At 57.3% G+C, this 15,799-nt stretch overlaps 1 protein-coding gene across 1 annotated transcript; it reads right to left on the minus strand.

The window, feature by feature from the left end:
- Nucleotides 1-619: 619 nt before the first annotated feature.
- LOC138751220 (nitric oxide synthase 1-like) lies at nucleotides 620-13,142 on the minus strand (the record flags this gene model as incomplete). Its single annotated transcript, XM_069913260.1, has 16 exons — nucleotides 12,655-13,142; nucleotides 12,152-12,248; nucleotides 11,864-12,012; nucleotides 11,244-11,406; nucleotides 10,604-10,695; nucleotides 9,399-9,540; nucleotides 8,703-8,842; nucleotides 8,448-8,622; nucleotides 8,133-8,234; nucleotides 7,690-7,884; nucleotides 7,213-7,298; nucleotides 6,470-6,614; nucleotides 4,180-4,284; nucleotides 3,029-3,087; nucleotides 1,326-1,436; nucleotides 620-917 (listed from the first exon to the last, which is right to left on the minus strand). Coding segments are annotated over exons 1-16 (2,547 nt in total), but the record flags the coding sequence as incomplete, so codon positions are not given.
- Between the last annotated feature and the right edge of the window lie 2,657 nt (nucleotides 13,143-15,799).

Here is a 15,799-nt window from a genome sequence, read left to right on the forward strand (position 1 = left end):
TGAGGAGGGAGAGGGTGGGGAGGAGGGAGAGGGTGGGGGGGAGGAGGAGAGGGTAGGGTGGAGAGGAGGGACAGGGTGGGGAGAGAATGGACAGGGTGGGGAGAGAATGGACAGGGTGGGAGAGAATGGACAGGGTGGGGAGAGAATGGACAGCGTGGGGAGGAGGGAGAGGATGGAGAGGAGGGAGAGGGTGGAGGAGGGAGAGGGTGGAGGGAGAGGGTGAGGAGGGAAGAGGGTGAGGAGGGAAGAGGTGAGGAGGGAAGAGGGTGAGGAGGGGGAGAGGGTGAGGAGGGGGAGAGGGTGAGGAGGGGGAGAGGGTGAGGAGGGGGAGAGGGTGAGGAGGGGGAGAGGGTGAGGAGGGGGAGAGGGTGGGGAGAGAATGGACAGGGGTGAGAGGAGGGACAGGGTGGAGAGGAGGGACAGGGTGGAGAGGAGGGACAGGGTGGAGAGGAGGGGGAGGGTGGAGAGGAGGGGGAGGGTGGAGAGGAGGGGGAGGGTGGAGAGGAGGGGGAGGGTGGAGAGGAGGGGGAGGGTGGAGAGGAGGGGGAGGGTGGAGAGGAGGGGGAGGGTGGAGAGGAGGGGGAGGGTGGAGAGGAGGGGGAGGGTGGAGAGGAGGGGAGGGTGGAGAGGAGGGGGAGGGTGGAGAGGAGGGGAAGGGTGGAGAGGAGGGGGAGGGTGGAGAGAAGGGACAAGATGGGGATGAGGGACGGAAGGTGGGGATAGGGAATGTGAGACTTCCCACCTGGAAAATTTTCCTGCACCAGCCCCGGAACAGGTGGTCCTGCCCACACAGCTCATCGCCCTCCCCCAGAGCCATCAGTCTCTCTGCTCCCAGCTCCGCCAGCCTGGTGTCGACAGCACGGGCAAAGGCACAGAAGTGGGGGTAGGCCCGAGAGCCAAGCCCAAACACTGCAAAGCTGCATACACAAAGAGTCATGGTGAGGAAACCAAGGTCATGGTGCAGGGATCGTGGTACAGAGTCACAGAGAAGGAAACAGGGTCAGGAACTGCAATAAGACTACAGGGGGAAAGGTACACGTTTAGAGCACAGATGTTTTGGTTCAAAGAGCAAGAGTTATGGTGCGTGGAGCAGTGTGGGGACAGATCACAGGGTAGCAGTTCAGGGTCAAAATTCAGGGTTAGTGTACATGAGTCAGAGCACGGGTCATTGTGTGTGAAGAAGGGTTCTCAATGTGGGTTCAGAGCAAAGGGGTCATGGCATGGTTGAGAGTAAAGGGGTCATGGTGCAGGGAGCAGTGTGGGGCCATGGTAGGGTATATGACAGAATGAGGCAGGGACAGGTTAGGGGACAGACGGTGCCATACCGTACACTGGCCAAGGGGCCGGTCCTATGGAAACTGGTGGTGGTGGAGACGGTCTTAGACACGGCTTCCAACTCCTCCTCGGACAGACTGTTAAAACGAGTCCTGTAACTCCTAGAACCGAGGTCAGAGCAGAGAATGACATTCATGCAGACCAGAACACACACATGCAGACCGGGAACATGCACATGCAGACCAGGAGGCCTTGGCATAGATCAAGACATGGCCCATGGACTGAGATGCCTTTGCGCCAGCTGAGACACAGTGAAGGATGTGGTCAGGATGGGGTTGGAGTGATGGGTGGATGGTGAGATGCTCCAAGATGATAGGCGGAAAGGTGGATGCAGTGGCCAAGTCAATGGTGGGGGGAGGAGCGATGTGATGGGAATGAGTGGGGTGGTGTGGCAGGGTGTGTGACGGGGCATGCGGCAGTGTCATATGATGTGGGACAGTGTGACAGGCTGTGATAGGGTATGGGGCAGTGTGATGGGGAGTGGGGCGGTGTGATGGGTGTGGAACGGCATGACGGAGGTGTGGGGTGGTGTGACAGGAGCAAGGGCTGGTGTGATGGGGTGTGTCAAGGCATGGGCCAGTGTGACGGGGCATGAGGCGGTGTGACAGGACGTGATGGGGCGAGGGGCGGCATGATGCAGCGAGGGGTGGTGTGACAGAGTGAAGGGTGGTGTGATATGGTGAGGGGCGGTGTGACGGGGTGAAGGGCGGTGTGACGGGGTGAAGGGCGGTGTGACGGGGTGAAGGGCGGTGTGATGGGGTGTGAGGGGGATTTGGGCCAGTGTGAATGGGGTGTGATGGAGTCACGGGGCGATGTGATGGGTTATGAGGTGGGCGTTGGGTGGTGTGACAGGGTGTGACAGGGGGATGACCAGGGCATGTGGTGGTGTGACATGGTGTAAGGATGGCATGGGGTGGTGCAAGGGGGCACAGGGGTGGTGTGACAGGGTGAGACAATGTGACAAGGTGTGAGGGGGTGTAAGATTGGCGTGGGGGTGGTGTGACAGTGTGTGAAGGGTGCATGGGTTGGTGTGACTGGGTGAAGGGGGTGTGATGACATTGTGGCGGGTGTGGGGTGGTGTAATGGGATGTGATGGGGCATGGCGTGTTGTGACGGGGCAAGGAGCGGTGTGTCGGGGCAAGGGGTTGGTGTGATAGAGATGTGGTGGTGGCACGATGGGGTAAAGGGGGTGTGAGATGAGCATGGGGTGGTGTGACAATGTGTGAGGGGTGTGTGGGTTGATGTAACTGGGTGAAGGGGGGTGTGGAGTGGTGTTACAGAGTGTGAGGGGGAGTGGGGCAGTGTGAAAGGGTGTGACAGGGCATGTTGGGGTGTTATGGGGTGTGGGGTGTTGTGGCGGGGTGTGAGGGGGTCATGGGGTGGTGTGAGGGGTGTGGGCATTGTGATGGGGTGTGAGGGGGGGTCATGGGGTGGTGTGATGGTGGGCGGTTTGATTGAATCTGTGGGACAGAGCTGTGGGGAATGGGTGGGGTAAAGTAGTGTGGAGAATAGTGGGGCAGGGGAATGAGATAGGACAGTGTTGGGACGAGAAGCCATATGTGGGAGAGAAGACGGGAGATGAGGGGAGAAGACTGTGGAGGGTAGAGATGGAGGAGATTGGGGCCTTAGCCTGGGAGCAAGTTTGAGGGGTATTCAGGGGAGACGAGGAGGCAACGAAGGGTTGGGAACTGACCTGCTCTCCTTCGGGGTGGAGTCTGGGTGTGTCATTGTCATGAGAAGATGGGCGAAGACCTATGGACAAATGACACATCAAAAACAGAACAGTAACAGGTCTTTCTGCCCATTGTGTGGGCACTATCCACGGAACCCACACTACGCAGAGACCGGCAACCCTCCCTCAGTCCATTCCGCCTCAGACCGGGAGGTAGAACCGACCCCTCCATGGAGTTTCGGGTTTGTACTCCCCTGGCATTCTATACCACTGGGGGCGTGGGAGATGCAGATGGCCTACGATGGTGAGGATCAGGGATGAAACAGGTGGGGGTTACCACTGATCTTGGGGCACCCCAGTGGACTGGAGTGTGGGGATGAGGTGTCGCGATGGGATTGAAGGGGTTTTGGTGGGGGTTGGAGTGGTCGGAGTTGGGATGGGGTAGGAGTTTTAGAGTGTTGTGGAGCTCAGCGATGGGGTTAGAGTGAAGATGGGGATAAAGATTCAATTTATTGTCCTGTAATAAATGGAATTGCCTTGCTGCTGGTAACGCAGCTGGATTCGCCACCGGCAGGAATTACCTGAAGCGTCTCCTTGCAGTGCGAGACAGAGAGAGAGAGAGAGAGTGTGTCTCTCCCCCCCCCCCCCCCCAACCACCCCCCCCCCCCCACACACACATACAGAGTCACCGATTGTCTGTGGATTCGTCTCAGCATCCCCACAGCCTCACATAGTCCAGGCCACCGGAGTTCCAGACACGGTTCCAGAACCTCCGACACGGTCAGGGACACTTCAGCGCCCTCGGTACCTCCTCACATCCCGGTTCCGATACCGGCTCCAGCCAGTTCGAGCCAGTCTCCCGCCATCTGCAGCCCCCGTACAAGCACTGTGCAGTAGCCCCCAGCCTCCGTGGGTTTGCCCGCCTTGAGTCACCAGGAGCCCCATCACTGTAGGTCACCGTCCCATGGGTCATCTCCTCTGTTTCTCCTTCCCAGACGGGGGGGGGGGGGGGGGGGTGGGAGAGAGGGCGGAGGGTCTCCCTTTTGGACCCCGCGGGAGCGCTGTATCTCCCCTTCTCACGCCCCGTAGAGGCGGAGGTATTGATGGGGCTGGGCTGGGGATGTCAATCTGGAGTAGAGGGAGTGGCGGTCAAGGGGTGGGGTGCGGTTTACCTCTCCGTTCTCTGGAGGGTCTCCGTTCCCGAAAGTACTCGCGACGACCAGCACCAGCGTTTCATGTTCAAGGTTAATGATGTCATACTCGTCCATCCTCAGCAGCTGAGGGGAGGGGGTGTAATTAGATGGGGTTAGGGTGTTTGTGAGGGTGGAGGGGACGGAGTAAGGGGCGGGGAGGAGATGGAGGGAACGAGGTAGTGGATGGGAAGAAGGAGGGGGAAGGAGACGGAGTAGGGGATGGGTAGAGGGGAGAGAGTGGAGGGGGAAAGGGCAGGGGTGAAGGAGGAAGGGAAAGTGGTCAGAGCGGGGAGAACGAGAGAGTTACATAGTTACCAGTTGATGATGCACTTTGTACACAACTTCCCCAGCCCCAACTCTCCCCCTCCTGCTCAGCTCCATCCTTCTCTCCATATCTCCCCTCTCGTAAACCCGCCGTCTGCTTAATGAACGACTGCTTCACCCCTGACAAAGGCTCCGGCCAATGGTCCGACTGGACCGAGGGAGCGGAGCCCCTTCCTCTCAGTATGGGAGAGGGGAAGGGGTGTGCGCGCGCGACGGGCCAGCGTGGAAACGGGACCCGTGTGTGAGTTTGAGGGGAAGGGGCCAACGGCAGGCAAATGGAAGGAGAGTGTTGAGTGGCATTTGAGTGGCGCGTGGGCAGGGTGGCCGAAAGGCTCGTGTGGACCCTCTGGTGGGGTTTTGAAGTGATATTTCTGGAGGTCCTGTGGAGGGGTCGTGGAGTTGGGGGATGGAGGGAAGGGAACGCAGATGCCCTGAAAGCCATTCCTCGGAAGGGACCTGGAGTGACCGTACTTTTCGCCACCCATTTCCATCCCCCATCCCGCTGACTGTCCCTGGTCTCACGCACGGCCAGACTTGAAGCCACTAGTAAATTGGAGGAAAAACACCCACATCTTCTCCCCCCAAATAACTTTCCCCTCGTTGCCTCCCCCTGGCCTCTGCCTCTCATTTGGCATAAATTCTTATTTCGTCCAATTAACACCTACTGTTGGCCTGGATTCCTCCCCAAATTTCCTGCTTTTCGCTCATTCTCCTTATTCCTCGAAGAAGGGCTCAGGCCCGGAAACGTCAGCAACTTATCTTTGCTTCTTATGGATGCTGAAAAGACCGACTGAGTTCCTGCAGCATTTCAGTACGAGGTTACTACAGTCACAGCGTCTGCAGACTTTCGTGCATTGCTCACTTCACGGAGCGGGGCATGCTAGAGGCCTTCAGTCCCCCGGTGGCCCGACCAAGGGTGTCCCAGGACGTTATGGCAGGACCCTGGCAGTGCCCACAGGGAAGATGCCGGGACAAAAGGTTGGTATTGAGGTGGAGAGCCGAGAAAACGGAGTCGGGGACGCCCAGTGTCCGCTCGTTAAAGCTCGGCAGAGCCAGACAGGTTCAACCCGCCTGCGGAGTGTTCCACACGGGAGTACCCACGGGATCCGAGGTGGTGGCGCCCGCGCTGGCTTTGGGGGTAGCAGGGGACCGTCACAGGGCACCAGAGTGTGGGAGAACCTTACAAGGAGCAGGACCACAGCAACGGACCAGATTGATTCCGGAGGACACAACCCAGGCTGCCGGTGACTGGAGACCGGCTCATTGGAACCAGGGATTGGGACAGGAATACGTGAAGATGTCGATGGCGAGGACACCTTAACGATCTCGGTCGCTATTAGCTTCCAGCTCGTATCGGTAGTCGGGAACCGGGAGAACATGGTCACTGTTGGAACGGATAGGAATATTTGGAGCTGCGGGAACGCGGGGCTAAAAGCACGATCATGCAAGGTCCCTTCTGAGTCTCTTTCTCGTTGGTGGGAGGCCGGGATAGTGTGGGCTCTCTCTGTGTCTTCACGGCAGGCGAATGAAGACGGGATTGGGGTTGTATCTGTGACAATGGAGGGGGTTGGTGTGGACTGTTGTCAGAAAACAGGGAGGGCCTCGGTCAGTGAGGGAAGGGTGACGGAGACCAGATCTACGGCAACGTGAATTCGGGCTCGTTAACGTCGCTGTGTACGAGTGTGCAAGCCAGGCCGCCCCAAACCTGGAAGTGCGCAGAGTAGCCAGGTAACCCAACGCAGCCTGTGCCAGACCAGGTAACCCAACGCGGCCTGTGCCAGGCCAGGTAACCAAACATGGCCCGTGACAGGCCGGCCATCCAAACGTAGCTCATGCCAGGCCAGTTTCCAAACCCAACCCATTCCAGGCCAGGTAACCCAATGCATCCTGTGACAGGCCAGGTAATCCAACACAGCCCATGCCAGGCCTAGAGGCGCGCCGTTACCTTTGGGTTGAAGGCCTTCTCGAAGATGTGACAGAGTTTCCGGGCCAGGGTCTCAGACTTGCCGGTTTCTGTGGCGTAAAGGATGGTAACCTTCACACGCCGAGCCATGGCCTGGGACATCAGCTTGGTGGAGAACTCTACTGCCCTGGGGGGGGGGGGGGGGAGAAGGTCCGTGAACACGAGGGCACGAGGGCAGTAGCAACCCATTGGGGGACGGAGAGGGTCTTGGAACACACGGGTAGAAAATCTCCCACACATTGAGGGAGAGTGTTACCGAATACACGGGCAGGGAACCACCTCATCTTGGGGGAAGACGGTCGCCGAACATGCGGGAAGAGATCTTTTCTCAGGGGGAAAAGATCAGATAACACGGGGGCAGAAACGCACGACTCTCGGACGAGAGGAAAGGGTCACGGAACACAGGGGCAGAGAACCTCCTCCCTTTACTGGGGTTCGAGGAGACAGTTCACGATCACTGAGGAACAACACGTCACCCCAGGGGAGTGGGATCCGGGAACTACGCCAGGGATTAGGCTCTGGGAAACTCGCCGGGGACTGGGCTCCGGGAACCATGCCGGGGACTGGGCTCCGGGAACCATGCCGGGGACTGGGCTCCGGGAACCATGCTGGGGACTGGGCTCTGGGAACCATGCCGGGGACTGGGCTCTGGGAACCATGCCGGGGACTGGGCTCCGGGAACACCAGGAAACTCCCAGGGGAATGGGGACCCCGCGATCACTCACTTAGCGAGCTCCCTGAAGCCGATGGTCCTTCGCCTGATAGGGAGTCCGTCACTGCCCCTCCACTCGTACGTTTTCCATGCATCCGGCTAGAAAACAGAGTACGGTCAGACTGTCCTGGCACAGAGACGCGCGACTCACTGGCACATGTTCCGGTACAGTGACGGGTGATGCCCTTACACCGTGCCCCGGTATGGAGAAGGGCGATGCACTGGCACTGTGTCCCGGTAAAGTGACAGACCACTCACCCGCACTGCGTTCAGGGACGATGACAGACCACTCTCCACCATCGCATCATGAACCACTGGAACTGCATCCAGAACTCCAAAGAAACACTAATCGGCATGGCAAGCCAGTAGAAAGATGGTGTCCTACTACAGTGGTGGAATAGTCACCAGTACAGTGGCCAGTACCATGGCAGTAGGGGGGGGGGGCGATATCAGGGGCTGGTTTATCTGGAGGGATCAAATTAGCAGTTACCTGGTAGGAGAATGCGGGAGAGAGGCTGTAATTGAGGAACTCCTGGTGGAAGGCGGGTGTGAGAGCCCCAGAGATGGGTGGAACAACCCACACCCAGTCGGTAGGACAGCCTCCCCGAACCCGGTGCTCATTCTCCATGTGCTTCTGAAAGGACTCGGTGATGGTGTGGTGATCCACGATCGTCACTCTGGCTTGCTGTGTGCGACAACACAGACCTTCAGTGCACAGTTCCACATGGCACAGTCCCCCACGGCACGTCTACTATGGCATGGACACCCAAGTCACGGTCCTCCCTGCCAGGTTCCCCACAGCACTTTCCTCCCTCGGCACGGTTCCCCTCGATGCTGTCCTCCATGGCACAGTCCATCATGATGGGGACCCCAAGGCACGCTGCCCCCACAGCCTGGTCCCCTCATACACACATATCCACACACCGACCTCACCTGGAAGCTGTGTAGAACGGCCACGGTGGTCTCCAGGGCGACTCGGTCCTTCCACAGGGAGGATTGGCGGTGGGTGTCCAATCCCAGGGCATGGGCAATATCCTGAGAGGGAGAGAGGCGTGGGTATCCCAGCAATAGGGTAAGGTTCCCGGGGGTGAGAGGTCCGATGAATGGGGTCCGGACAGTGGGTGTTCACAGTGATGGGGAGGGTTCACGTAGCAGGGTTGCGATCTTCGCGGTAGGGTTTGTGGTCCTGGCAGAGGTGAAGGGGGTTCTCGGCAGTGCTGGCCCTAGGGATGGAGTAGGGGTCCTTACCCGCAGCAGGCCATAGCGGGAGACATCGCAGTAGTTGCGGACCCCTATCTCGGGCCCGGTGTACCAGCCGTTGAATGGAGCCGCTGGGAACTCTAGCCCCCCGACCTCCAATATCATGTTGGCCACGGCTGGCAGGGCATACCAGCGCAGGCCTAGCGATGCGAATCCAATGCACCTGTGGGGGACACGGGGAGGTCACGGGGAGGACACAGTGGACACGGGGCGGACACGGGGCCGTGGGGGAGGGAGACTCACCGCGGGTGATCTATGGGCACCTCCAGCACCAGCTGTGGGGGGATGGTGAAGAGCTGTGGGTCCTGCCCAAAGGCCTGGAGCACCAGCGGCAGCACAGTGAAGCGGCTGCGCTCTGGCTGCCAGCCCAAACGCAGACAGACCTGTGGAACACGGGTGGCGGTGAGAAACGGAGCCTGCCCCGCTACGTCCCCCGTCACCTGTCCTTTTCACAAGGACCCGACCCCTCCATCACCCCTCCTCCTCCCGGCCACAACAACCGGCCCCAATACCCTCCCCCCACCACCGGCCACAACACTTCCCTCACCCCACCGGCCCCAACACCCCCTCCCACCCACCGACTACAACATCCGGCCCCAACATCTTCCCAACCTCCCCCCTCCCCGCCACCGGCCACATCACATCCTCTCTCCCCCCCACCCTCACCACCCCACATTCCTCCCCACCCCTCCCCTCCACCTCCCCAACATCCTTCCACCTCTCCCCCAGCCATTCCTCTTGGCCTGACCCCCACCCCGGTCTGACCATGCCTCTCGTGTCTGACTCCGCCCCCTGATCTAATCCCGCCCTGGGCCTGGCACCACCCTCCCGCCTGGGGCACTGCCCCCAAGGTTTAACCCAGCCACCCGGGTCTGCTCCTGTCCCCCGAGTGTGTGCCCAGACCCTGAGATGTACAAGCCGGGGTGTCCACGAAGGTACCTCAGTGAACTCCAGGTTGGCCTTGTCCCCGAGCACAGAACCGTCCTCCTGCTGGAAGCCGGCATAGCGAATGAACTGACTGTTCCAGATGCGGAAATCCCCCCTCCCCGCGACCCTCTGCGGGAAGATGGTGATGGCAGATCTGTGGGACAGAGGGGACAAGGTTAGGGTTGGGAGCAGGGCCCAAGGAAATATGTTGCCATCTCACCTCCACCACCCGGGAGTGAGTGAGGGGAGGGGCACAGGGTCTGATGCTGCCGGGGCTTCAGTGACTGAGTTACAGGGAAAGGCTTAACAGGTTAGGATTTAATTGCCTGGAGCGGAGCAGAATGAGGGGAGATTTGAGAGAGGTATATTAGCCATTACTGTCTATTATAATAAACGTTTTAACCTTTACAAAAGGTATTTAGAATTACATTACGTTAATGTAGGTGGGTTTTTTCCACTGAGGGGAGGTGAGATACAAACCAGAGGACATGGGTTAAGGGTGAAAGGGGAGACGTATCTGCCTCCAGCAGGACTGAGAACTTGCAGTGGGAGGCACGGTTAGTGCACTATGCCCCATTCCCCCAGCCCCCCCCCCCGGTGACCTGCATGCATTTTTTCCGGAGGCTCCGGTCTTCTCCCCACCCTCCATAAACGTACGGAGTTGCAAGGACAGTGATTCCCCATTCACATACCAGCCATAGAGCACCTATGGCAAAAGATTGAGAACCACTAGTACCAGAGGCACGGATAAAATGAATGGTCAAGCACAGGGGAGATATTTAGGGGGGAGCCTTATAACGGGTGTGGAGTGTGGAGGGATGGTCGGTATCTGAAAGCAACTCAGAGGAAGCTTTTGAGGTGGGAACGTTAATAAAGCATTTGAACAGAATTATGGATGAGGGACTGGCTCAGAGTGCTACATCGGGCCTTGGGGTCCGTTCTATATTGCCCAGCTGATTCTCAGCGAGGTATTTCTTAGGGTGGTGACCGGAGTGGGAAACTGCCGGGCCCGCAGTGTCACATGGTAGAGGGTATGATGTGGGGCCGAGCCCCAGCGGGGACTGGGCCTCAGGCCTCACTACGGGTACAAGCAGAGTAACGTTGCTTGACAGTAATGTGGATAAAAGAGTAGTTTTGGTGCAGAAGAAAATGGGGGAATGTTGGCGGGGTGGGGACTGTTGCAGGAAAGGTTTGTCAGGCCCAGATGTGTCAGTTACCGGATATTGCCCTTGTTGGTTGAATACTTGATATGATTGCAGATGTGAGTGAACATCTCCTCCACCGAACTGCAATCCCGGGCATCGAAGAGCTGTGGGCGAGGGGTAAGACCGTGAGTGTTATGGGAGCGACGGAGAGAGAGAGAGAGAGAGAGGAAGGAGAAGGGGGGAAGGAGAGGAGGGGAATGAGAGGGGTGGAAGGAAGGCTCCATGGGAAGAGATGTGCGATGGGGGAGTCCACGGGCATGTCCGAGGGTCAGGTTGTATTCCAAGGTGGTATCCAAGTGTCCGCGTCTTGGGTGTAAAGGGGGATAGTTGTGTCTGGAGGGGGTGTCCAGGAAATGGGGGTAAGGTCCGCAAGGTTGTCGGGGGGGGGGGGGGCGTGTGGGTTGATGATATGGTGTCTGTGTGTTTGGACCAATGGGGATGGTGTTGTCTTTGGGAGGTGTCCGGGGAGAGGGGGTGGGGACCGCGGGAATCTCTGGAGGGATGTTAAACGCAGGGCATATCCGCGAAGTTGGGGTGGTGTCTGCCACTGTGTCCGGGATGGGAGGAGGGAGGTGTCCGCCTGGTTTGTCTAGGGGACAGTGGTGTCGAGGTCGGTGTCCAGGGCTGCGGGTGGTGTCCGCGTGGGTCTCACCTGTAGGCGTGTCCACTGGATGCGTCCCACACACCGGGCTGCGTTGCGCCATGCCAGTTTGGCCCCGAACATCAGCTCATTGGGGGTGAGCTGGTAGGTACCACTCAGTGCGATCTCCGCCTCTACTTGCTGCAGGCGCTCAATGTGACCAGGGGTCCCATTCCTGCGGGGACAAGGAGGTAAGTGTCGTCCCTGGGGGAGCCCATCACCTTCCTGGGGGAGCCCATCACCTTCCTGGGGGAGCCCATCACCTTCCTGGGGATTGGTTCCGTCCCTGGGAGGGGGGTCGGTTCCGTCAATGGTTTGTGTGCGAGTACCATCCCTGGGGGGAAGGTCCGTCATTTCCCAGAGGGTGTGAGTCCCGCCCTGTGGGCCAGTTCCGACCCTTCCCTGAGGTGGGAGTCTGTCCCGACCCTGTATATGTCGCATCCATGGGTTGTGGGTGAGGGAGGGGGGTGTCTGTCTCAGACCCGTCCTAGTAGGGGGGGGGGCGGACCATGGTGTTGTACCTCTGACCGGCCGTCTCCCCCATCCCCTTTCCCAACCCCTCTCCCACTCCTTTCCCCACCACCCTGCCCCTCTCCCACTACCCCACGGGACCCCTCGCCGATGACACCCACCTATTGATGGACGTGAAATACTGCAGCAGGAGGTCGGCGGCGCGGAGACTGAGCTGTTCCCGGGCCTCAGTGTCCGTCTCCGGTGTCAGCGGGGGCCAACGAGGGGAGACTATAGAACCGAGACATCGGCTCCCTGAGCACGGACACCTCTGTGGGAAGGCGGAGGGGAACAGTTACAGCCCCCGCAGGGAACACAACCGGGAGGGGGAGACCGGGAAGCCGAACGGGAGGAGTGCCCCACCGAGAAGTGGGGCATGGTGTTGGGTGGTCATCAGGGGAGTCCCTCACCTCCAGCGCCTGCAGGTGCAGCGTATCGTACAGCAGCGTCCCGCTCTCCCAATTCTTCAGTCGCACGGAGCGGGTGGTTTGGACCACCGGTAGGGAGCTGGTGGGGCGGGGGGGGGGGGGGGGGAAATGTGGGGTGGGGGAGAGAGAGAGAGAGAGAGACGGGTCAGGGTGGTCTCACCAACTGGGGCGCGGAGTTTGGGAAGGGGTGCAGGGTGAGAGGGGTCGAAGGTGTAGGGAGAGAGGGGGTAGGGAAGGGAGTGAGTGAGAGTTTTGAGAAGAGGAGAGGGAAAGAATAGGAATAGACACCCCATGAACAAATTCGGATTTTCGATGGACCTTTCTCAGCTATAAATGTACACCCCACCCCACCCCCAAAATCATCCCCAATACCCTTTTTTTAAAACAATGTTTTTATTCATCAAGACAAACAGAACAATTACGACTAATTTTTCAGTCCAACTATGCACATTAAGTCAAATTAAAATATTATCGTCTGTGTCCACGATATCGTCGAGCCCCTTGGGGAGCCCACCTTTCCCGGAAACCCTCCAAGGTGCCCGTGAGCACCCAGTGCTCCTTCTGCAACGACACTCGGGAGTGTAGGTCCCCTCAGCTTGGAAGACTCCAGTATATAAAGCCCTCCTGTGGGGACCCTCCTCACTGCCAAGGGGTAGGACAGACCACCATGGTGTACGGCAGTCAAGGGTGAGGAAGTGGATGGTGTGTAGGAGAAGTAGATGATGTGTAGGAGTGGACAGATATTCCACCTCCCCACATCCCAGAATGTCACAAAGGGAACTTTGTACTGACGACTCATGCGGTGTGGGACCGGTTCCCAAGCGATAACTCGGGGCCTGGGCCCGATCAGTGACTCCACTCCCGCGGGCCTCTCCAACACCCTGAGAAACAGGTTGGGCATCAGGCTCTTCCACGTCCAGAACAGTCCTCCTCCAACACAGGAGCTTTCTGTCTGGAGGCTACCATTCACCATCCTCTGAACGGATCTCGGTAAAACCACAGTCTAATGTTTGGTGCCAGGAGCAACACTTCCTCCTAGAAACAACGTGCTTGGGGTGCAGAAAATGCTTCACCAGGATGTGCCACCACACGTACTGTTACTCCAGGCGAAGTCTGTCAGCATCCTCTGGATCCTCAAAGCAAAGATAGGGGGTCGGGTCACCATGGCCAACCCGTACCACAACATGGAGGTCATCAGTTGTTCGATAACCAGGGTCCTGCCCCAATAGGAGAGTGCGCTGTGCAGACCAGACCAGTGTCCCAGCTGGACAACCACTTTCAACTCCAACTCTTGCCAATTTCACCAGCTGGGTCTCTTCAGTGGGACTCAGGGTAGAGGAGATGCATGGTGCTCCATGTAAAATATCTCATCTACTCCAGCAGGGAGTCCACCCTCCAGGAACCTACCAAAAGGCCCGAACATTTACCCCAGTTGATTCAAGTGGACAAAGCAGCTGAGAAAACCTTCTGGCAATGTTTGCATCCTCTGTAGGCTGCATGTCTGGCTGATGTAGAACCAAACCCCACAGCATCGTCCAAAGGAGACACAGGAATGGCTCTACACAGATGGTATACAGCAGGCTGGACATGGGGCAGCCTTGCCGCACACCTGAAACTGAAGGGAGCTGTCAAAGATTCATTGATGTTGACAAGGCACTCTGTGGGAGTACACAACAATTGACCCCTAGCCACAAAATGGGGTCCAAGTCTGAAAGTTCATAAGGTGCTGAACATGTAGTCATGCCTCACCCTGTCAAACACCTTCTCCTGGTCAAGGGAGATAAAGGGGGTCGGCAGACCAGTCCTCTGGGTCAGGTGGACTTCGTCCCAGACTTGATGGATGTTGTCTCAGGGTATGACTCTCACTTGCGGTGTGAGAGGTCCCAGGTTCATATCCCAGATGAGCCCCCATAAAATGTTATGTGCCCAGAGGACCCATAACCCCAGCAGCAATAGATATTCACCATGACAAATGGTTACAAATGGTTTATCCTTAAACATGAAAACAGAATCACACTTTAAACTATCACTATTGACTTAACTATCCTAACTTAACCCATTTCTAATTCTAAGCGCACGTGTGTGCAAGTTCAGAAAAATTCTTTGGTTCACCACCCAATCTCTCTTCTCATTCCTTCAAGTTCACTGGTCACAGGAAATTCTTACACTGTGCACAGAATTTAACATTTATAAAGTTCACCAGGCTTTGGTGCTTGAAAGGTAAATGGTTACCGCTCAGCAAAGTTCTTGTCAGTTTTCAGAGAGAGATTTGTTGTTCCAGGACACCCACAACTGATTCCTTTTTAAATCAACCACTTCAGCATCTTGCCAAAGAAATTTTCCCCCTCAGGGTTCTCCAGATGATAACCTCTTTCTTTCAGGTCACCACAGAGTGTCTTTTTGTTTCTCGTACTCCAAGTGAAACATTAGACAGCCCAGTCCTCTCCTCTTGCATGAACCACAAGGGCTTTGACTAGGCTGAACTAAGCACTCACAACCCGTCTTCCAAATGGGGTTTTCCTCAAGGTTGCCAGCTTGTCCTGTTTCAGTTCCAGCTGCTGACTGTAACTCCAGTATTTTAAATAAGATCTGTTTTAAAGTGTTTGTATGTGACCTACACTAAGGCCTGCTCCAATTTATCTCCCCAAAACATATCTATACTCTGTCACAGGACCAGCCTGGGACCATGTAGGACTGCTCAGGGTAGATCATTAGGACCAGCACTGGACTTAAATGGTTGGCCATAGCCCGGGAAAACACCTTGTAATTTGTATAGAGAAGAGAGAGTGGGGACCAGTACTGCAATAGACAGAGACCATCCTCATTCAACAGCATGATCACAATGGCCCTGGGCCATGAGAGGGGCATCTCCCTGTTGCCAGACTCTCCCCTAAAACATGTGTCCTGATGTCCCAAAACTCCCAGAGGAACTCCACCATGAGCCCATCCAGTCCTGGAGACTTGGCTCTCCTGAGCCAGTGAAAGGCCTTGGTCAGCTCCTCCAGCATAAGGGGAGCATCCTGACGTTCAGCGACCTCTGGGTGGATCTGTTAGATCCTCCCACAAGTCATCACACGCTTTCTTACTGGTTGGATCTGGTGAGAACAGGGTTCCGTAGAAGGGTTGAACCAAGTCTCAGGTTTTTCCTGGGTGTGAGAGATGAACCGTCATCAATGAACAATTCCACAAGCTGCCGACGGACACCCTGCCACTTCTCCAGGGAGTAAAAGAAGGGTGAAGCACAGTCCAAATCCTGCAGCATCTGGACCCCTGACCTCATGTATGCACTCTGAGAACTTTCAAGCTGGAGGCCCCTCAGTGTTTCCTTGTATCAGGAGAAGGACCATAGGAGCTGGTTCTCAGCAGATCTGAGAACTTGACTCCCTCAAGTCTCGCAATCTTAGAATTCATGGCTCCCTAGTGTATCTTCAGCAGAAGGATCACATGTGGACCTTACCCACATCCCACCAGAGCCTCAAGGAGCGAAACATTTTCTCCTCCGAGCAGCCCTGAGCTCTCGTAAAGAGTCCTGGAAGTGGTCGTCCTCCAGCAGCCAGTTATTAAAATGCCAGTACGCAGACTCCCCCCCACCCCCCACCATGTGCACGGTGATGGTCCAAGCTTGACTCT

Source organism: Narcine bancroftii, unplaced genomic scaffold, assembly GCF_036971445.1.
Source record: "Narcine bancroftii isolate sNarBan1 unplaced genomic scaffold, sNarBan1.hap1 Scaffold_852, whole genome shotgun sequence".
Lineage (NCBI taxonomy): Eukaryota > Metazoa > Chordata > Chondrichthyes > Torpediniformes > Narcinidae > Narcine > Narcine bancroftii.